Here is a 23,244-nt window from a genome sequence, read left to right as displayed (position 1 = left end):
ATGCCACTTACTGTTTATAGTAAAAATGGGAGTGAAAGCAAGAATTTAAATAACCTTAATCACATTCATTTTTATAAACATATATTTTTAAAAGTGTTTAGTTTTGTTTTGCATTTTGCCCTGATTCTTAAATTCTTTCTTTTTTTTTGTGGTGATTGTTGCTCAAAAACTCTCTAAAACCAACTGACCATGCAGCCTCATTTAAGGCTGATCAAAGCATTACATCAACGTTAACATGTTAGACCTAAAAGAAAGTGTTATGAAAATTATAGATCCAAACGTTTAGCTTTCTGAGACACATCTGGGAACCCAAATACAGCGATTTGGAAACATTTTTGAGCCCGTAATCAACTTTGGCATTGCAAACACCTTTCAAAATTTATTTGGAAAGCATAAAAGACCTGTTTACAAGGTCGTCACTAGAATTTATTCTCTATTGCTCTCGTGATGGACAAGAAAATCCAGTTGTTATGCTCTCTGGCTTTCATTCTTTGATGCATCCTCTAAAAATAGTCCTTTCTTGTCAATACAGGCCAAAACTACCCAACTTCATTGATTTTGGTGTTTAGTCTGCTGAGAAAAGCTGAGGGAGGAGATAACGAAAAGGTTGGCCTTTGATACTTTATAGTGCGATCTGACCCAACAGGTCCCACTAAGGCCGAGCGAACGTGTACAGGCAGTGGAGTGTTTTTAAAAGGGTCATTTGAAGGGTTTTTTATATTCGTGGTTCTAATAAGCTGGTAGTAATCTCTGTTTCTGGCATGATGGCGGTGACCCTTTCTCTGTCAATGGCTCTTTTTTGTATAGTCTGTGCCCCACAGATCCCACACTTTGGGAAATGAGAAGCCGATTAAAGATGTTTTCGTGGATCAAATTATGTTGATGGGTTTATAGGATTTTAGAGGTAAATTAGGTTTGCCGTAATCACCCTATAGCTGGTTGACTTTCCAGGTCATTTGTTAAAAAGTGAGAATGAAATCCAATATTTTCTAATAAATGATCAAACTGCTGCGTATACTTCACTCCGGGCTGCTCATGTAGATGCTAATCTAACTGTCATAATATATATGAAAATTTATGGAGTGCAGATCAAAGTCAAACTCAGGAATGGGGATTGTTTTTGTAATTAGTCTCCTTCCTTTTCATTTTAATTAAAAACAGCTCAATGCCAAACTCTTTGGGAAATCACAGTAATCTGCATAATGCATTTTAAAATGCACACTCACTCACACATGTTTTCCGGGATATTACTATTTTTGTTTTGAATGTTGTTTTGAATTCTGTTTATTAAAGCTTCTGTTTATTTGTAATTATTTCCATGCCATTTCCATGTAGTTTTCACTCTTTCACTGTTAGGCTTCATTTAGTTTTCTCATTTCAGTTTACTCCGTTTTTTAGTTATGCTATTTATCAAGGTTAACTAAATATTATTAAATATTAAAGTTTGCATTTCTAATTTTAGTTAAGTTTAACTTGATGTGGAATAAAATATGTGTAAAGTATAAAATAAATAGAAATTTACCTGAAAAAAAACTATTCTAGGTTCTTCAAAGTAGCCACCTTTTGCTTTGATTACTGCTTTGCTCACTCTTGGCATTCTCTTGATGAGCTTCAAGAGGTAGTCACCTGAAATGGTCTTCCAACAGTCTTGAAGGAGTTCCCCGAGAGATGCTTAGCCCTTTTGCCTTCTGTCTGTGGTCCAGCTCACCCCTAAACCATCTCGATTGGGTTCAGGTCCGGTGACTGTGGAGGCCAGGTCATCTGGCGCAGCACCCCATCACTCTCCTTCTTGGTCAAATAGCCCTTGATGCCTTCAGTGTTACTCTACATAGTCATGAAAATAAAGAAAACTCTTTGAATGAGAAGGTGTGTCCAAACTTTTGGTCTGTACTGTATATGCACCCTCCATGCACCCTGGCTAAAATTGCCCACAATCCATTGCGCTTTGGTGAATGATTCGGTCCAGAACTATGATCAAGAATAAAACGCATTAGAAAAACTACAAACGTGGCGGATGCGTGCGATCAACGGTTAGGTAGAGAGGTCTACATAAAGGGGTTTGAGTCACTAATAAACTACATTTAACCTTGTAAAAAATATTTATTTATTGTTATCCCTGTTATGTTTTTTGCAGTAGTTTCCGTTTTTCCTAAGTTTTTATTTCAGTTTACTACATATGAAAATGTTTTTGTTTTACTTTTCATTTGACTTTTCGTAAACCTTAATAACACTGTGGTGTTCATGTTAAAATCTTAGGTTTTTTTATGAATCAGGGAATAAGTAGGGAAAAGTACTTGTTCAGCCAGGGAGAAAACCATTTTAAATCATTTTATCTGAAATCATAACCTCTCCGCCCATGGCAATAATAAAAACAAATGAGCTGCCCACTCAGGTTGCAAGATCACATGGGAAACGATCAAAGATAACAAAGCACACCTGTGCTGGTAAATCAATACTCTATGCCTAGGTAAGGCCATAATTCAGAGATATTTATCAATGCTATTAGCTTGCATGGGCATTGGTCAAAACAGGACAAATACTAGTTATAACTGACAAAATAAACTAACCGAAATTGCATGTCATTATTTTGTGACACATCAATTTCAGGGAAGGTGTCGTAGATGCAATTACTTCCCCACAAATGGTCTTTGCACTGCAAAAAAAAAGCTTTTTTGAGGTCTTGAAAGATGTCAGGTCTCTTAATGGAACAATGCCTGACAAAGCGTCCTGCTCTGATTTCTCATTTGCATATCAGAATGACTGTGAGTGGTGAAAGAGCTTCAATTCCATCAAAAATTGGCTGACAGGTTTTGTTCAGATCAGGAAAGAGCAGACTCTCTCTCTCTCATGCTTGCAGGGCGATGACAGTAATTCAAACTGGGCTAAATGCAGTCCCGCATTATGCTCACTGTTAAGGTAAAGTGAGCATGACTCAGCAGGTTTTAAAGCGCACCATAACTCTGATTGTAGAGCGTCTGGGAAGCGGGCAGAGCTTTTTAATATTAAGCTGTCAAACGGATAGCAGGGCGAATTCTCAGCAAGAATGACTTCAGAGAGACTAGTGCTTGTAGGAGTCCCAGAAGTGTCTTTTCCCATTTCGCTAATGTGCTCCTTAGCCCTGTGAGACACAACTTCGTTGATGTGAATTTTAATGATGCTTTTAGGGGTTGAGAAATGTGTAAAAAGACAAAAACAAAAAAATGCGGCATCTGAGATGATGCGAGACGGGATCAAAAAAAACAATGGATGTCAAAAGTTGGTAGAGAAATCTGAGCCTGGGGCTGAAGAAAATCCTTTGAAATTACAAATACAGGTTGGTTTTCCCTTCTGTGTGCATAAGCTTTGGAGGTGTTAGTGGTTTTGTGAGTTTAAAAGAGACGGAACAGAGCTTCTTTTATCCCATTCAAGACACTTAAAACAATCACCTGAGTCCTGCTTTCATAAATGCGCTTTGAATGACATTGGCAGCACTTTCTAGAGTAAATACTCAACTCTATGAGCTTAAGATTTTATCTTTTAATCATGATGTCTTCTAATATGACTGTGACTTCGTCACTTGGAAGTACTGAGGTGTGGGTTTGAGTCTCGGGCCGGCAATACCACTACTGAGGTGCCCTTGAGCAAGGCACCGAACCCCAAACTGCTCCCCGGCCGCCGCAGCATAAATGGCTGCCCACTGCTCCGGGTGTGTGTTCACGGTGTGTGTCTGTGTGTTCACTGCTGTGTGCACTTTGGATGGATTGAATGCAGAGCATGAATTCTGAGTATGGATCTCCATACTTGGCTGTATGTCACGTCACTTCACTTCAAAATGGTATTTATTGTTTGAATTTATTTAAAAATTCACAAAATTGAAATTAGACTTTCATACCTAAAGAAACCTGCTCTGCCTTTGTTGTCATCACATTGTCAGTTTCCTCTTTCCTCCACAATGTATTTTCAGTGTGTGAGAACATGGGATGTGTTGTGAGACACGAGAACATGGTTTGTCGGACAGAGCAACAGTAACTAAGGGGGGCGGGTTTTTGTAAAGGGTCAATTCAGAGGGCTACTGAATATAAATATCTAGGGGTTGATTTAAACCCTTTGATAAATAGACTGTTTTTAGTAAAAAGTGACATAACTAGCAGATTGTTTGCCTAATTCTATACTGGCCTAGAACAAATTTACTGAACCAAAAAAAAAAAAAAAAAAAAAAAACGGTGTCAAGAAAACAAAATCATTTCTGCCACAAGTGATGAAGTTAATGAATGAAGCATGATTGCATGAAACAATTTTGAAGACCAAATATTGTGTTGTGCAGTAAATATTTTTCTGAAATGTTTCAGTAATGCACAAGTTAATAAAATTACTGAAAAAAAATAAAGTAAATAATCAAAGTGCTTTAACTCTTATGGGTTCGGAAAGGATTTTTTTTTTGTTATGTTCTATTTGTTTGTTTTTGTTTTTTGTTCTGTTCTATTTTGTTTTGTTTTGGTCCAGTTTTTTTGTTGTTTTGTTTTGTTTTGTTGTTTGTTTTTGTTCTGTTCTGTTTTGGTTCAGTTTTTTGTTTGTTCTGTATTGTTTTTTGTTTTGTTTGTTTTTGTTCTGTTCTGTTTTGATTTGTTTTGGTTCGGTTTTTTTGTTTGTATTGTTTTTGTTTTGTTCTGTTTTATTGTTTGTTTTTGTTCTGTTCTATTTTGTTTTGTTTTGGTTCAGTTTTTTGTTTGTTATGTATTGTTTTTTGTTTTGTTCTGTTTGTTTGTTTTCATTTTTTTGTTCTGTTCTATTTTGTTTTGGTTAAGTTTTTTTTTTTTTTTGTATAGTTTTTTTATTTGTTTTGTTGTTTGTTTGTTTGTTTTGTTCTGTTTTGTTTTTGTTTTGATTCAGTTTTTTGTTTGTTTTGTATTGTTTTTAGATTAGTTTTTATTTGTTTGTTTTTTGCTTGTTTGTGCTTTGTGCTGTTTTGAGCATTTGAAACCTTTCAAATACTTAAATGTACTGGCCTCAAAATTTTGAACGGCAAACCATCTACAACACCATAATATTGTCTAGATGGACAAGCACACTCACATTTTCTAAAGAAAATGTAGAAAGTTCTAGTTCAGTATTTGTAATCATTAAGTAGATAAAAGTTTTTTTCACCTTGATGTCAAATTTTCATATCATTTCACTTGCTTTTACAGTAATTAATATAAAAGCAAGTCTGTTCCAATTTTATGTGCCAAATTTGTCACATCATCTCTTGTGTTCTTGAGTCCTCCACCAAAATGCAAAAGACAAACTTTTTTGTCATATTTATTATCCTCATCATTAAAATGTTTTCATGACTTATTTGAAAGAACAGCTACATGCAGTATGATAGCCTTCAAATAGTAGTATCTGCATTTACTAATGGATGACTTAGACTCTAATTCATTCCGACTTGTCTGCTAGGCGTCTTCACTTTGAAACAGCATGAATGTATAACCTTGGCTCAGCCTGCACACTTCAGACAGATGTTTACGTCAGAAGGAAAGACTGAAATGTTTTCATTTCTCTGCATGCAGTCGGTCTGCGTTGCAGTTTCTAGCTTTTATTATTTTAAATTGGGGTTCTTTATGATTCTTGCTGAGATGCCACTTCAGCACCTCATTTTTGGAGGAAATGATGTAACTGCAGGAACCGAACTGTCATATTCCTATGGGAAGGGTAGAAAGCAGAGCTTCACTCATCTGAAGGTCGAATTAGCATTGTGTCGTCGCCTCAGCCTTGTAACCTTCCTCCAATGAAGCCATAAACCTTTAATAGAAGCGCTATCAATGCCCACCAGATGGCTATACAGCAGCACACCTCACCTCACATGATAAGCACAGAGCAAGACGAGTTTTGGGGGCATAAAAGTACCGTTTTTGCTTCAACATTATCACCCGTGACTTAGCCCCATGGCTATAGTGTGTTTTCGACTTGGTTCCTCTCTGGGGCTCCGTGTAATTTGCTCTGTAAATATTGGGTACTTAAGTAAAGTACATTGGTGCTGGAAATGCAATTACTGCATGCAAACATCTTCATTGTTATCAATAACAGCAACGCATTAATTTCTGCTCTTGCCGCAGTGTCAGATATCGATCGGAATCGGGCTGAGGAGATTGCTAATGAAGCTTCCTAGATGCTCTGAGAATCAGCTTTGTGTTAAAGCCAGATTTATTATTCATGCTTAACTGTCCAAACCTTGATATCTATCATGCTAATATTATGCCGGATGGTTAAGATTCAGGTGGATGCAAACATTTGTTCTCCCTTTTGGTTGCATTGACAAGCTTACAAATAGCAAACTTAATATTAAAGGAATAGTTTACTCAAAGTTTAGTAGTATATCACTTGCTCAGAAAGGGATCCTCATTGGTGAATGGGTGCCGTCAGAATGAGACTCCAAACAGCTAAAAAACATAACAGTAATCCACACAACTCCAGTTCATCTATTAACATCTTATGAAGGAAAAGGCCTGTGTGTTTGTAAGAAAAATACAAAGACATTTTTACCTAAACCATTGCTTCTGGATTAAATCCATCATTTTTTGTCCTCTCATATTAAAATCCAACAACAAATATGTGCAACAGTTGATCTGTCCATATTTTTCTCCTGATTCAGACAAGACAGCAATGGTTTTAAGTTAAAAACATCTTGATGGATTTGTTTTTTTTTATGTGTATGTTTTTATCAGCAGTATGGACTCTCATTCTGACGGCACCCATTCAGGATCCACTGATGAAAAAGTGATGTAATGCTAAATTTCTCCAAACCTGTTTTGATGTAACTCATGTACATCTTGGATGGCCTGAGTGTGAGTAAATGGTTAAGTATATATATTTTTGGGTGAACTATTCCTTCAAAAATGTATTATCGGTGTTTGCTAAGATTATTATCACTACTATTGCTCATTCTTGGGGTTAATGATTTGAAACCTAACTTGACCTGCCACTGTGTACAATGTACAAATACAATGATTCCCACAAAAATATAAAGAAGAACAACTGAATTATCAAGACTATTGCAGAGTAATCACTTATTTGGGAGCATACATTTCAGCAAAATAGATTATAGATTTATGTTAAATCTACAGGAATCCTTTACGGTACACTGTAGGAAAGCAGATCGATATTAATTTACACATCAGCCTCTCCACCACTTGCATGCATATCTGTTTGTATCCCTGTCTGCATGAAGAGGTTCTCATGAATCTGCTGTAATGTGTTGAAGTGGAGGCTGAGAGTTTCTGCTCGTGTCTGTGTGCTCTGCTTCAAGGCCCATCTGTCCTCACATCTGCTGCCACACATTTCTCCACAGCACATTCTTCATCTTAGTGTCCACTATCAGAGTAATCACCTTCACACTGTGGCTCGTCAGCATACTTTTGATGAAGAAAACATTGAGAGGTCAAGGATCTCATTAAACCGCTTCTTTGATAAAGAATGCTGATCTGACGACGTCCCTCTTGCTGCTGAATTTCACACAGTTCATTTCAGATATCTTGTAGGCTTCCTCAATAGGCTTACAATGCATTAAAGTATATCAGTGAATTATATAGAGTATACTATTATTGACCTTCCACTTTGAAAATAGATACTGTAGTTTTTTCGTTTACATAAAATATCTATATTATACTGTTTGACAGCCCTAATGTGTGTGTGTGTGTGTGTGTATTGTATATATAAATTTGAAAGCAAGTTGTCATAACACAAAAAAAAGGACTGGCCATAATAGGCTTTATGATCTTTTAAAGAAAATGTGTTCTTGACAGGTTATTTACACAATAATGCATCTCATATGCCTTTCTGATACTGCTGCTTGAAAATGCTTACATTTATGGTGCAACATAAGAAAAGGTGTATAATACTTGAATTTAAGGGCTATTATCTGAGGCATTTTGAAGGAAGCCACCTTGAATGTATTTCAACGCAGACTAGACACGCACCGCATCTCACAGTGCTTTGTCGCCACCACTGGTCAAATCGTGAACTGCAAGACGTGAACAGACTGCTGTTTGATGAAACGTATTTCTTCTTAACTTACTAAATATGCGTCTGTTAATGAGCAGCAACCGGGGGGCGGTAAGATAAATTTAAATTTTAGTCAAGGTTATCAATGTTTCGATCTCTATATCTATTATTTGCTTGAAATTGACTTAATTGTCAGTGTGACATGCGTGATTAACTGGAGGAGGCCATTGTAAGCAGTTCAGCTAGTGACAGACTAAAGTCAGTCGTCTCCGCTTGTTTTTCCTCTTGTCATGCTGCCTTTGAAGTCCGGCGATATTTCTTCAGACTTTGAAGTGTGTTCAGTAGCCTCAGAGTAAAACAGCTCATCTGCCGTCAGCTATTGCCCTGTTTACTTCGTTTTCTCTTGCTTCGACTGGATAATGTTTTAGGGGAAATATATTTTCATGTTTAATTTTAATGCCCTACGTTATTTAGCCTTCTGTTCGGTGAAATTAGGTCTTCCTCATCATAGGCAATTAGAGGATTCTGGGTATGAATTGTGATAGGGAGAGTTTGCTTAAATACATTTGTGTTTAGGAAACATTGTGAATGACAACCTAGATTTTATTAAATGTCATTTACAGTCAGTTTTGGCTTAAGTTTAGTGTACTCTCACTCTATTTTTGTGTGTGTGTGAGAGAGAGAGAGAGAGAGAGAGAGAGTCTGGACCACAAAACCATGCTGTCAAAAAGGATCAATTTAAATAAATAAAAAAATAAATAAATCTAAATATCGAGGAAAATCGCCTTTAAAGTTGTCCAAGTTATAATTTTGATGTTCTTAGCTATGCATATTACTAATCCCAAATTAAGTTTTGATATATTTACGGTAGGAAATTTACTAAATATCTTCAAGGAAAATGATCTTTACTTGATATCCTAATGATTTTGGGATAAAAGAAAAATCGCCACTGGGGGTCAGTATGGGCTCAGCAGAGAAGAACTTGAAAAGTATCTTACTAAAAATAAAAAAAAAAAGTTTTAAAGTGTGACTTTAAATTTTGTGCTCCAAATAATAAACTCTCTTCTCCACTTCAGTGGCCTTACATAAATGACTTTGGTCAAATGTGTTTGATGTTATGAGGGACCGGCAATATTTTTAATTTGGTCACATTCCAGCTAACAGGTGTAACTTTCTCAGTGGCACCTGGGTCTCTCTGAAGGGAATAGCATGCTCCGTGATCAAGAGAAATGTACGCTTTTGTTGCTGGATGGCTGGGGCCATTGAAGTGAGAGCCATTGAACTCTGTCTGGCACCCAGATTACAGCACCGCAGCTGCTCGGGGTTTCCAGCGAGCAGTTAAACTGAATGAGAGAGCTAGAGACAGAGAAAACAGTGTGGTTCCCACCAGGTTACGCGAGGGCATGTTCTGTCCTGCTTCACACATTAGAACGTTTCCACAAGCACCCCTGGTGGGTTTGATGTGAAGCCTCGAGCGGCCAGTTTAATTAAAACTGCAACAGGCGGAGTCTGTGTATTCACAGCTTTTGGTGGTTACTTGGACACTTTGGTGGCTTTTTTTTTCTTATCCCCTTCCTTTCTCACCCTTCTTTAGACCTTTGCATCTCAAGCGCCTTAAAGAAAAAGTTTACCCAAAAATTTTTATGTATTCACCCTCAGGTGACTGAAAATTAAGTTTATTTCTTCATCTGAACATATTTGGAGATATTTAGGATTAAATCACTTGCTCACCAATGGATCCTCTGCAGTGAATGGGTGCCATCAGAATTAGAGTCCAAGCAGATCACAACACACCGGAAGTAATTCACATGACTCCGGTTGATCAGTTAAAGTCTTGTGAAGTCAAAAGCATTTATAAGAATCAAATCCATCAAGGTGTTTTAACTTTAAACCATCAATTCTAGTTAAAATAAACAAATCCATGTTCTTTCACATCAAAATCAACTAACTTTGCGCTTAGACCATTTATTTATTTTGCTTGTTTTGAACCATTTTTGGACTTTTTTCACTCATAAATGGTATTTGATTAGTGCGCAGTTCTCTCGGGATTCAGATAACTCTTTTTGCTAGAGGAAGTAATATTATGGATAAAAGTCTCCGATTTAGTCTGGAAGCAATGTTTCTTAATAGATTGGTTTCTTACATCTAGCTTTTGACTTAATGCATTAATTTACTAAAATAATAAATTTGTGCATTGTGATGTTTACATTAGCTGTTTGCACCCTCATTCTGATGGCACCCATTCACTACAGAGGATCCATTGGTCAGCAAGGGATGTAATGCTAAACGATTCCTTTTTAATGTCCCTAAAAACTACTTTTGTCCCTTTTATAGACAATCAAGTTTTGGCTTTTGGACAGCTTGTAAGCACATCCAACACTTACGAGGACCACGACCCCAAAGGAGACAGAAAACCTGTAACGGTCACCACAGACAAGCCACTTTTATGGAGCATGGGAATTAAACCACTGTGAACAAAGCACTAAGCCTTTAAAATGTGCCTTTTCCTCGTCACCAACAGCCTATTATTAATGAAGACAATGAATGGTGTAACCTTTGATTTATTAACACAGCCAAATATAAATGTTAACACGCACACAAAAACATGATTTTTACAAAATTTCTGCATTCAGTCCATCATCCAACACTGTTTCAGGCAGCCGAAGGTCTGTTTGGACTCCCAATGCAGCTGATTCAACCACCGCTGTTAACAAAAGACAAACAATCATGCTTTAATCAAAGACTAAATCAAATCAAAGACTGCACTGTGGTATTAGATTGTATCATGTTTATGTACTCAAGGTTTAGTTATCACATTACTTGCAATAAAAGGCTGAAATGCACTGTTAATTGTGTGTTTTTGTGAATTACTTACACAATGATGTTGTTGATGGGGATGTGGATGAGTTTGACAAAGAATCCAATAAAGCCCATAATGGCAAATCCAATTGCTGTTGCCATGGCAATCTTTTGGAATTCTAGAGAGCAGGAAATAAAATAAAAGCTATTTTATCAAAAATGTGAAACCGACTCAAGTGCATGCAATGTTAAATATTCTTTATTTTTTTTCTAAAATACGGTTAAATAAAACAATAGCTTAGATATATTAATTTTGTATATTCTCTTCAAAACATCACTTGTTTCACACCATTTTTCCTGTGGGTTTATTCGATTTTCCACTTCTATTTTCCACAGCCAATATCGATCACAAACAATTATGCTCAAAAGAACTTAACATTTTGACTTCCATACATAATTCTAGCATCAGCACTCCTGAAGTTTATGACGACGCGTATTAGTTATTCAAATTAAAACGACATGCGACCAGAATTAACTTACCTTTTCTATCTGGCTTCGTGCATCTTTTCACGAGCCTGATGGAGTCCTTGACGAACTGCCTGCTGGGCTCCACGAACTGCATGACCTGATCCATCCTGATGCGAGGCTGGACAGAGAGAACGGGACATTGAGTCTCCCAAATGTGAACTACAAACACTAAACACCCTCATCAGAGAACAGAACACGAAACACAAACAGACCTGTGCATCGCAGCATCATCTCATAGAAACCAGTTAAGATGCTTTAAATGGGTTTCACTACGTATGATCTTATTAGACCCAGATTTATCACACACACTCAAACATCTGGAATCTAATCCCATCTAACGTTAAAAAGCTAGTTTTTTTTTTAAAATATATTCTCAAAAGGTGTAAGTTGTTAAACCCATAATTGTGGTAACTACAAACCTTTAGTAACCAGTGACTTATCTACAGATTGGCTAACTAGCACTGTTAGCCTAGGTAAACGTTACACCCTTCGTATTTAACACTAAATAACATTTGCCAAGGACTTTGATAATCATTTCTAAATTGATTATTAAACATAAGTCTCTAAATGTTAAGTATCTTTAACTCAGACTAAGAAAGAAGTCATATGTGGTCAGTTAGAAACAACGTTGATACTCCGATCACTACAGACACGTCCTTAGTAAGACAGAACCGTATTTTAACCTTGTCTTAAAACTACATTATTTACGTTATACCAATATAGACTACTAAACGCACAAAGTCGACGAAAAGAAGCTTACCTGTGTTGACAAATCAAAGGACAAAACAGTGGTTCAGAAGCAAGTAACAAACTGACTCTGCAGTGTGTAAAGCCACGTAGATATAAGTGCGGAAAGACTGACGCAGCGTTAAGAGTGACGCATGCGCGCTCGCGCCCAACTCCTGCGCACAGTTGACGTGCTCGCTGCCATCTAGCGACTGGAGTTTAGCGCGCAAAACGACTTCATCATTAGTTGTGTGTAAGCTGTCTATCGGTCTGTGAGGATTGTTACATGGATTCTAGCATAAGCATCTCCAAACAGTTTATCCAAACATACAAAGAGGCATTTCATGTGCTCTCACTTATGCTTTTTTTATTATTATTTTTTTGTATTAAATTTTACAAAGCACCTAAGAAGATGTGGTGATGGAGAAAAATAAAATGAAGTTCCGAACATAGGTTCAGGAGGAGCCTAATCATTCAGTCCTGTCAATCATCATTAGAGCCTATTTATAAGCAGCTTTCATTGCACACAGAGTCTATTCTTCCTGCACACCTCCACCTCCCCAGCACCTCCTCTATTTGTTTTTCTCCCTCTAGGTAGTACCGCAATGGGGAGTTGAACTCGAGCCTCGGGTTAGAGCCTCCATTAAAAGGACAGCAAGCCAATGTCACAGTGTGACAAATGGCATGTGGAACTTATTCCCGCTGAAGCAGTGTTCCCGGGGGAACGCTTTGAGTGTAACCCTGTTCCCAGGCCTGTGTGTGCGTTTGTTGCTGTGACAACCCCAAATGATGGATTGGCAACAGGTGTGGGGGATTTACTCAGAGTTTGCGTGAGGCCTCATCAACAGTGGAGAGGATAAAAAGCAAGAGAGAGAGGTGGTGTGGGTGGTTTTTCTCCCTTGTGAAAAGTCGTTTTATTGGGTGGTAATAGTGGCTGGAGAACGGGTGAATGAAGTGGAAAGTGTTGCTTTGCTGAGGGATTCGAGGACAACAGAAGGAGAGTGAAATACCCTGTTTGCATTGGAGAGGAGCTAAGTAACTGAGAACTGAGTCTTGTAATTGCACACGTTTGACACTGAATTGGATGTGGTTTGGAGTGTTTGGATCACGATCATAAATATCACTGAGTGGATTGTATTGATTCATTACCGATCTCTTACCTCTCCCTCCTCTATAAATGGTGATGTGAACTCTGCCTGTGACTGTGAAGAAAAACATCTCAGAACATCCTCCGTGGCAGTGAGGATTGCGCCCTCCCCCTTCCCTTCGGACAGAAACCCGAATGTGAGTGCTGGCTTTAAATTGCACGTCGTGAAGTGAGTTTGCAGTGGCTAAAATTGATGTTTCCCCCCACAATATATGTTTGAAGTGGAATTGTCGTGTGTGTGTGTAAGCTACATTCCTGTTTGCCATGCACTCTCTATGTGTCATGAGGGCTGACTGTCAATAGTAAGAGTCCTGCGACACTGATTTGTTCCAACTGTCTGGATGTTGAGGATTTATCATCTGGGATGTGAATTAACCCCTCTGTTGTGCTAATAGGAGAAGAGATGCCCTGTTGAAATATTTACTATCTGCCTCAGAAAAGCTCTGTGCAGCCTGTTGACTTCGAGTCTGCTGTATCCCTGCCATTCAACTGTATGGTGAGAGGTGTTCGCTCCTTCCAATACATGTGAATTGTATACTTGCCTGAAACATCCATTCTGTCTGTCTCAGAAGAAGCCCCATTCAGCCTGTTGACTTCGAGTCTGCTGTATCCCTGCCATTCAACTGTATGAAGAAGCCCATATTCAGCCTGTTGACTTCGAGTCTGCTGTATCCCTGCTATTCGCCTGTATTGTGAGAAGTATTCGTTCCTTCCAATGCATGTGAACTGTATACTTGCCTGAAACATCCATTCTGTCTGTCTCAGAAGAAGCCCCATTCAGCCTGTTGACTTCGAGTCTGCTGCATCCCTGCCATTCAACTGTATGGTGAGAAGTGTTCGCTCCTTCCAATGCATGTGAACTGTATACTTGCCTGAAACATCCATTCTGTCTGTCTCAGAAGAAGCCCCATTCAGCCTGTTGACTTCGAGCCTGCTGTATCCCTGCTACTCATCTGTATGAGGAAGCCCCATTCAGCCTGTTGACTTCGAGTCTGCTGTATCCCTGCTATTCATCCGTATTGTGAGAAGTGTTCGTTCCTTCCAACGCATGTGAACTGTATACTTTGTCTGAAGCATCCATTCTGTCTGTTTCAGTAGAAACCCTGCACAGCCTGTTGACTTAGAGTTTGTTGCATCCTTGTGGCCCACCTGTGCTGAGAGAGGTGACTGTCCTTTGTCACGAACGTGAGAGGGGCACGCTTTGTCTGGAATATCCACTCTGACGGTGTCAGGAGAAGCCACCTTACTGAAGACCGTGCACCTGCCGTATACGTACTTGACTGATATCATTCGCCTCAAATTCCATACCTGTGGAAGAAGGAAGGAAGGCTGGAATTACATACTTACCGGAGGAGACTTACCGGACCCCTCACTTGCCAAACACATCCCCACCTCAAGGCTGTGTATCTGCCGTGTACGGACCTGACCGATATCCATCCGTCCCAAATTCTGCATCTGTGAAGAAGGGAAGGGAGTTTGGAAGTATTTAATTACCAGAGGAGACTGACCAGACTGCGGGCTTGCCGATTGTATTCCCACCTGTGAAATACCTACTTGACCACCCATCTGTCCATCTATTGCGGGGCCCGCACAGAGGAAGAGGGCGGGAGAGTCCCCGGTCGCTGCATTGTTTACCTTCAAGCCCTGAGGGTAACAAAGAAGATTTTAGTTTAGGATTCCCAATTTGTTTTTACTTCAAAATAAAACTTGTTAAATTTATTCTCTGTCTCCGACTCTTCCCTCTGATACGCTCCTCGAGGTGGTCCTGGTTTAGGGGAGGGCGCAGTCCAGCTTGGCCCCCCTGACCTGTGACACCAAGTTCATTTATCATTAGTCTCGTGTAGCCATACCTTCAGACTGGAAATGTTGCCACAATAACCGCGACCAGTGTGTAAAACCCTTGGAAACATTTTAAAGATTCTATGCCATGAATTTGAAATATTTCACATACTTATGAAAATCCAGCATTTAGTTGACCCTGAAAAGTGCTCGTTGTCACAGTTATAAACAAGATGGCTTTCTTCTTTTATGAGGGGGTTTGGAGCCACGGTATATTTGTTTCCAGACAGAACGTTAAAGGATGCAACACATATACATCTCACAGAAATCCTGATGAATTCAACCGATCCGATGACGACTTCGACACTCCTGAAGTGTTTTCACTTTTGTGTCCCATATGCATCGGACGTTTAGCCAACGCTCTGTGGACGTGACATCTGAGGATGAGACTAGTCTACCATTAACCATCAAGAAGAGATGGGCAGGCAAACTCGTAAATAGTTTTACGTTCACTCGCAAAGGTTTCCCTCGTGAACACATAAGTTTTGTGAATGAACTTAAAGTTTTACGAGTGAACCCAAAGTTTCTAGAAGAACACACAATTGTTTTGTGACAACACAAAATCATTAAAATATTTTTGCGTTCTCTCGTGAAATCAAGTTATGTAGTTCGCAAAGCAGCCTACTATAGTTTTTCTCCCACGTCATTCCAAATGTTTCTGAGTGAACGCTAGTTTCCTGGGGAAACACAACATAATTTTGAGATAGCCCAAAAGCATATACATTTTCATCCAAATTTAATTTTATTAACCATCACCTTTCTCAGGGGAACGCAATACTTTTGCGAGAGAATGTGAAAACGCATTTAAATACATTTTCCCCTACATCTGTTTGCTTTATTTTTATTTTTCGTCACCATGTCTCCTTGGGGGCTCCATACTTTTATATTCTAGCATGAAGGCAAACATCCTGTGAATATAAGCTTTAGATGAGCAGTTCTGCTTAGTTCATTAACTGTGGATATCACAGCACCTCATCAGCAAAAAGAAACTGCAAATAAAAGATTCAATATTTAATAGACCAAAATACATTTGAATTCATAGCAGTTCATTATGTCTATTGAAATTATAACAGGGTATTAAAAAGAGTATTCAATGTACAATATAAAACATAGTGCATTCATTCATGCATTGTATGAACACTACAGTTTCCATTACCTATGACATTAGTCCAAAAGCTTTTATTCGGCTTTTATAACAGTGTCACTGAGAGGATTGCTCCATCAGTCCCAAGTTATGCCAAGCATCTGACAGCTGAGCTCCCAGAGTTTCTGAGCCATTTCATCATCTAAAGCTTCTCTTGAACACTGTGCTGGAGCACAGTCGCTGGAAACAAAGCAGATTCTCAGGCTTATGGATGACGCTGTCTTAATGAGCATTAATATGACTAGAATCATTTCTATATCGCATGTTTAAAACATTTTATAATCTTAAATTTTTTTAATGTTGGACATCTTGTGTGCATATTGGGAGAGTGAAATGTAATAAGAATTCTATTGAATTGATTGTTCTGTACCTGTAATATCCTCCACTCTCTTTGTCCAGTTTGGGCTCCACAGCGCAGTAGATGGTGGTCTGGGCCCCCTGAACAGTGGTCTTGGTGAAAGGGCTGAAGACCTTGACTGCTATCTGCACAGGCTTGCTGAGGTTCCTGAACAGCTCTGACTGCACCACACCGGGATGGAGGGAGTACACAGTCACACCGCTGCCTACAAACACAACCATCACCATTTTTCACTATAAGAGCTAGCAGATGACACAAGCGAACAATGATTTAAACAGATTGGAACAGAATATTTTCTTTTTTTGTACTGCCATGATTAAGAATAGAATTGTTTTAATTTCCCTTATAAAAAGTGTTGTAGTGGTACGATGGTAAGTGATGGTGACAAATATTATAACAATTAATGGACCGTGGTTTTAAAAAGCTAAACTGCATTAAATAATACATGTTCAAAAACATGATATTGCCACGGTGTATAATCCAGAAAGACATACCTTTTCAAAGAAAAAAATCATGGGCATATTAATTATTTTTTTGTATAACAAGCTGTTTTTGTTTCCCTAAATAGAAACAATAGATTCATTCCTTTAGGAATCCAACTTAAGAGTGCATGTGTTTTTAAGTATAATTTATTTTATTATATATACATATTGTATGATCTAGGAGAATACAGAGCTCATAATCTGTGAGGAAAATACACTTTAAATGTCATTCAGAGGCCCAAACTGAGCAATATGCAAATCAAATGTAAATCATGTATGTAAATCAGTAAGCTCTTAATAACAGAATAGCAGACTAGTTACATAAAAAGCATATAAATATCACTTGTAGCAAAGCATATTAATTCAATGCAATATAATGATACTTGAGAAATAAAAAAAGTCTGATGTGTCTCACATTTTAAAAAGATATTAAAAAAAGAAGGAAAAATATATGTACTGTATATTCAAGTAAACCTAAGTAGCTTCAGTTATTTAAGTTGTTGTTTTGTATCATATTTGATGCATCAGGCTTTTATGACTCATATTGTATGATACTACAGAAGGAATGTAGTAGATTCAAATATATTCAAGTAGTATTATTTCAATATATTCTTTACTATATATATATATATATATATATATATATATATATATATATATATTACTAGAATTACTGGTGTAGATATGAATTTCATGCACAATGTCTGCTTCTGCACTGAACTGATGATTTTTGAGTTTGAATTGTCACATGAACATGGATATTCTCCACATGTGTCCTGCATCCTAGAGAAAAAACAGATCAGCTGTGACCACCTCTGCCCTGTGTCCTGGCTTTGATTGCATTTAGAGTTCAGGAGAGAGAAGATATTAGTTTGTCTTCTTAAGGATCAGGTTAAGTCTGACATGGATATAACCTTGCTTTGAAGGTCACATACCCTGCAGTCTTTTAGCCAAGGAGTGTGTGCAGAGGATGTTAGCTAGTTTGCTCTGGCCGTAAGCCCTCCGTGGAGAGTAACCCTTCTCACTGTTTATGTCATCCAGATGGATGCTGCCCCATGTATGGGCCACAGAAGCCACGGTGATGATCCTGGAGGGGGCTGATTTCTTTAAGAGGTCAAGTAGAAGGTAGGTGAGCAGAAAATGACCTGTTGGTGGATTGGAGGAGATAAAAATAGTCAGGGGTTGTGTGTCCTTTCATTGTCTATGTCCTGTTGATGCCCCTGAGACTTATTTGTCTGTTACTCAATAAATGCATGGAAGTGGATGTACTGTATGTGGAAAGGATGTATACAATATGTTAGTGTTTAGGTTCCAACAGGAAGTCAAATCCTGCTGATAAAATGATTAAACAGCATGCACTGTCTATTTAGAGGGTCACTATTTTATGTTGGTAGGATATCCGAGACTTCCTGTGTGAAACAAGGTTACCTTATTCATAGGATTAGTTTATAAACAAAATTTGAAAGAGGTCACTTTTTTGGATCAAATTACTTTACTGGTTTACTGGTTAGATGCAGGAAACCTCATTTTTCTCAGATTCTTAATTCTTCTTGGGTCATAATACATATTTAAAACAAAATGCTGATTAACTAGTTAATAATAACTTATATATATATTTGTAAAATTACCGCCGTTTTTTAATGTTAAAATAGAAATAGACATTTTGATGCAGTATGTGCAGATATGTACACTTACACTACCTAATTTTTATTAAATAAATTAATACTTTTATTCAGCGTGGATTCATTAAATTGAACAAAATTGATAGTTAAGACCTTAAAAAAAAATTTAATATGTACATATATATATATATATATATATATATATATATATATATATATATATATATTTGTGACCCTAGACCACAAAAGCAGTATTAAGTTGCTGGGGTGTATTTTTAGCAATAGCCAAAAAAACATTGTATAGGTCAAAATTATTGATTTTTCTTTTATGCCAAAATTCAATAGGATATTAAAGCTGCAGTAGGTAACTTTTGTAAAAATATATTTTTTACATATTTATTAAACCTGTCATTATGTCCTGACAGTAGAATATGAGACAGATAATCTGTGAAAAAAATCAAGCTCCTCTGGCTCCTCCCAGTGGTCCTATTGCCATTTGCAGAAACTCCATCGCTCCTGGTAAAAAACAACCAATCAGAGCTGCGGTCCATAACTTTGTTTGTGTTAAAAATGTAGAAAAATTTATATAATAAGCGAGTACACCATGAATCCATTTTCCAAACCGTGTTTTTAGCTTGTCCTGAATCACTAGGGTGCACCTATAATAAGTGTTTATATTCAGACTATTTTAGATTGCTTCGGGGGTACCGCGGCGGAGTAACCCAGTACCTTTGTGATTCTTCATTGACATAAACAGAGAGAAGTAGTTCCGGCTATGATGTTCTTCCGCAAGATGCAAGCAGTTCTGTTTATTACCCGCTAGAGCATCAAAAGTTACCTACCGCAGCATTAAGACTGGTTTTGTGGTCCAGAATCACATTAAATATTTTGCAACTGTAATTCAACATTCATTATAATACAAATAAATGCAGCCTCAGTAAGACTTCTTTCAAAAACATCAAAAGAAATATTACCAATGCAACTATGGTTCATGGCCATGGTCAAACTCATGAAAAAAAAAAATACACTGGTGAAATACACTAAATCATATTCATCATCATAATGTATGCATGTAAACACATTCTTTCATATTGTAAAATCTAAAGCAGCATTACCTAAATGGTTTACACCAAACTGCATCTCAAAGCCATCTGCAGTTTTTGAATATGGGCACATCATGATTCCAGCATTGTTGATCAGGATGTTGACTTGCTTTTCCTCTAAAACACACAAAATTTTTTTTTTTTTTATAAAGACCCATTAATAAATTGATATTATACTATATTCTATTAATACTAGTATTTCTAAGACAAATACTAGTAATTGTATAGATATATTCTGCATTTAAATCAAATAATCAGATGTCTTACATACCCTTGTTTATGAGTTCTGCAAAAGCTCTGATGGATTTGGTATCTGATAAATCGAGTTTGTTCACCACAATCTTTTGGTTTCCAGAATCCTCTATTAATTCTTTTCTGGCTGCCTCTGCTCTTTCCAGATCTCGGCAGGCCATGATGACTCGAGCCCCTGAGGACATCATCACACAGAGAAGCTGATATTAATGTGTCATGGAAGATTTCACACGAAACAGAGCAGATATCCATCATGGATCTGAAATAACTGTGTTTACATACTGAAATGTCCTTGCATAATATTTCATTTGGTGCTAAACTAGGATGGAAGGCTGACGAGCTAACACAATAGCTGTTTTCCTGGTAATTACTAGTCAGAGCAATTTGCCTGGCAAGCGTCAGAGTTTCTTTGTTGGAATTCAACAGGTCCATGTGGGAAAGTGTACAGTTTTACATCTCTTTGGCAGATAGTATTGTGATCCTGTCGTTTATTTATCAGCATGCATTCAAAGCTTCCAAGACCCTGTCGGTCTTATAAGATGAATTATTTGTTGTTTTGATTGCATAACATTTGACAAGGACAATGGGTATGATTTACCCTTGCATTTGTTATTTTCATCCCAGATTATGATGATTCTATGCAGTATTAAAAAGAACAAACTACAATGATTATGCATCCACAATAAAGCTATCAACTGCAACAATAGTGCCAATATGATGTGATAGACTGCAATTATTCCAGCTAACCTCTCTATGCCCTCTTCTGATTAGAGTGGCATCACACATGGCATGTTCTTTCCCGTAACAGGTTGGCAGTTGATGCTGTTCACAGCATGTGCCATAAACAGAACAAATCAGATCATTCAGAGCGTTTTCCTTTTAAGGTCAAGACCGTGTTGAGAACTTACCTCTTTTTGCAAGGTCTCTCGCTGTCTCTTTGCCAATGCCTGTGTTAGCTCCTGTGATTATGACTGTTTTGTCATCAAGACGTACAGAAGAGCTCCACTGACCACAGAAGAAACTTCTGGAATTGATTACAGAGCAAATGCTTATACAATGTAATGGACCCATTTTTGGTGGATTGTGAAGTAGGAGCGCAGAGTGGGGCTAGTTGTCACATGTGGAAGCTCGTTTCTGACACCAGCTTTTTTCTCGCATTTCAGAATTTACAGCTTTTTTCTTTTCTTCTCAGATTTGTGAGTTAACTCAGTTTCATTGTTGTTGTTTTTTTTTTACTTCTTTTTATCCAACTCTTTTTCTTACAAAGAATGTGCATGGTTTATGGATACATAAAAACATAACATGACATAAAAACAACAACGGAAGCAATAGCCTGTAAAAATAACAACAGCTTTGGACGGGATCTTATTAGACGGGGAAGACAAAGTATTAACCAACCAGTCTTTTTAAATATATATATATATATATATATATATATTTAAATATACCCAAACCCTTCATTAAAAGTTTCAATTTTTCAGTAAACTGACTCATTTAGACTCTTAAACTGAATATTAATGTTTCCATCACATAAATCTCCCTCACTGTCCATGAGCATCCTCAAGCTTCAAAGCAACAGTATGTGCTTTTTTTATCTTGAAATAGGCCGATCAGTTTCAAAATCATTCTGTTTTGTCTTCTAATAAGGTGAATGGCTTCTCTTTCCCACACTCTCCCCCCAAACGTGTTCTGAATATGTAAGTTTAGTGAGCGGTAAAAGAAGTTTTTTGCTTTACTGCAGCTACAAATGCATGTGAACAGCTATACATTCTAATTATGTCAGTTAATTTTTTTAAAGATGCACAAAACTACAGTTGATTTACATAAAGTCTACAAGCAGTACTGTACATTTTCATTGTTATTGCTCAGGAATGAAGATGCAATTAAGTAAATCCAACACTATTTAACACTATGTAACACTATTTTATTGTTAGTTTCTCAAAGCTTTTATTGTTAATTCACGAAACAGCATAAATATAAAAAGTACAATTCAAACACACCACATTTTTATGACCAATAAGTAATGCATTCTACTTAATAAACTGTATACATCTAAAGTTTAATTCAGTTTAAGAGGGTTTTGGAAGTTGTATAAGCAGCATACAAACTTACTGTCAAGACACATTTATGTAATGAATCAAAACCTGAGATACAGCCCTCATGACTACTTCCCCATGTGACAATTAGCCCATTTATTCCATATTTAATTATTAGATAAGCTTGTATTATCAGAAACTTGATAGTATGGTAGAGAGTGATATTTTTAGCATATTTTCAAAACAATATGTTGAGAAATGTTGGATTAAAAAAAAATATGAAGACTGAAGAAAAGAAAAGAAAAGAAAAGAAAAGGTTGTGTTAATGGCAGTAGACTCATTCATGACAACAGCATTGCTTACCTTATTGAGTGCATTGTTCCAATAGTGCTCTACTCCAGTGTCTTGAGTAATTTATGAATGAGATATTACTATGCGATCCGGATCCAAGCCCCTCCCGTCCAGAGCTCTGTCCTCGGCCAATGAAACGCGTCTGACTTCAGTATGAACAGCGCATGAATGTGATCGCTGTGATGGCCTTGAACTCCAAGGAAGGAAGATTTGTTCAGTTGAATCTCTTTTGCAAGGTTGGGCATTCCGTTACACGTCACCAGAACACCGAATACAATCAGTTCACCTCACTTAAAAACAAGCCAAATTGTGCTAAAGCAGTGACCGCGCGTGTCCGCTAGATGTCCTCGTTGCGCCAGTCTGATATTTCTCTACAAACACAATTAACACTAATAGTCTTAGAGATGTAATATCGTTTAAATTTAGATACTTTATTAAGTGACTGTAAATCGTTCCGTGAACGATCACATTTTAACCACTTTTTTCTACCTGTCTACTTTTGTGCACCTTACACTGTCTACCTACACCATTTCCTTACTAACCCTTAGGAAAATTAACTACAAATAAGAGCTAAACCATGGTAACCCCAAATTAACAATGGTTGCTTAATTGTTATAATGTTAGTTTATATTCTAACTTGAATGCCTCATGTTTTAGGCACAACTATTCTTTATTAAGGCAATAAGTGCATTCTTTTGAAAATAAAGCAAGGTTAGCGTTGGTTACTACACTTTTTCTACCATAAAAACATGTTGAATTTTCGTAAAGGAATAGTACAATAGTATAATACCCTTTACTCCATTCCAAGACGTTTCTGCCTAATTAACACAACTGTATTTTACTGTATTATTAAGCTTTCATATTTATTTCTACTGTGTCTGTCAGTGTTTAGTATAGG

The 23,244-nt window shown here is 37.3% G+C and overlaps 3 protein-coding genes and 2 long non-coding RNA genes across 9 annotated transcripts in view; 3 read left to right on the top strand and 2 right to left on the bottom strand.

Moving 5' to 3' along the window:
- The window catches only part of tpk1 (thiamin pyrophosphokinase 1), a 61,898-nt gene extending 51,089 nt beyond the window's left edge, over window positions 1-10,809 (top strand). For all 3 annotated transcript variants that reach the window (XM_052595882.1, XM_052595885.1, XM_052595884.1), the window contains one exon: window positions 10,294-10,809. In XM_052595882.1, the coding sequence (XP_052451842.1) occupies window positions 10,294-10,433 (140 nt within the window). In that variant the 3' untranslated portion in view covers window positions 10,434-10,809. The remainder of the gene's footprint in view (window positions 1-10,293) is intronic.
- Window positions 10,505-12,211, bottom strand: sec61g (SEC61 translocon subunit gamma). The gene is made up of 4 exons (XM_052595886.1): window positions 12,047-12,211; window positions 11,299-11,404; window positions 10,835-10,937; window positions 10,505-10,663 (listed from the first exon to the last, which is right to left on the bottom strand). Exons 2-4 carry the CDS (start codon window positions 11,390-11,392, stop codon window positions 10,654-10,656), a joined length of 207 nt encoding a protein of 68 aa, XP_052451846.1. The 5' UTR covers window positions 11,393-11,404; window positions 12,047-12,211; the 3' UTR covers window positions 10,505-10,653.
- Window positions 12,212-12,567: 356 nt separating this feature from the next.
- LOC128013148 (uncharacterized) lies at window positions 12,568-14,878 on the top strand. Of its 2 annotated transcripts, XR_008183247.1 has the most exons (3): window positions 12,653-13,296; window positions 13,555-13,650; window positions 13,729-14,878. It is a non-coding gene; the product is annotated as an uncharacterized LOC128013148 (long non-coding RNA). The 2 variants fall into 2 exon arrangements; XR_008183246.1 differs by having other exon boundaries at window positions 12,568-13,650.
- An 843-nt stretch (window positions 14,879-15,721) lies between these two features.
- On the bottom strand, window positions 15,722-23,163 carry zgc:112332 (uncharacterized protein LOC553712 homolog). Of its 2 annotated transcripts, XM_052595880.1 has the most exons (7): window positions 22,359-23,163; window positions 20,868-20,983; window positions 19,979-20,134; window positions 19,720-19,824; window positions 17,918-18,127; window positions 16,513-16,705; window positions 15,722-16,322 (listed from the first exon to the last, which is right to left on the bottom strand). In XM_052595880.1, exons 1-7 carry the CDS (start codon window positions 22,370-22,372, stop codon window positions 16,220-16,222), a joined length of 897 nt encoding a protein of 298 aa, XP_052451840.1. In that variant the 5' UTR covers window positions 22,373-23,163; the 3' UTR covers window positions 15,722-16,219. The 2 variants fall into 2 exon arrangements, with proteins under 2 accessions (XP_052451840.1, XP_052451841.1); XM_052595881.1 differs by lacking the exon at window positions 19,979-20,134.
- On the top strand, window positions 17,958-20,668 carry LOC128013149 (uncharacterized). The gene is made up of 2 exons (XR_008183248.1): window positions 17,958-18,107; window positions 20,106-20,668. It is a non-coding gene; the product is annotated as an uncharacterized LOC128013149 (long non-coding RNA).
- Window positions 23,164-23,244: the final 81 nt, after the last annotated feature.

Source organism: Carassius gibelio, chromosome B24 (assembly GCF_023724105.1).
Source record: "Carassius gibelio isolate Cgi1373 ecotype wild population from Czech Republic chromosome B24, carGib1.2-hapl.c, whole genome shotgun sequence".
In the NCBI taxonomy this organism is placed as follows: Eukaryota; Metazoa; Chordata; class Actinopteri; order Cypriniformes; family Cyprinidae; genus Carassius; species Carassius gibelio.
Note: the sequence above shows the minus strand (reverse complement) of the source record. Positions and strands in the feature narration are given on the sequence as shown.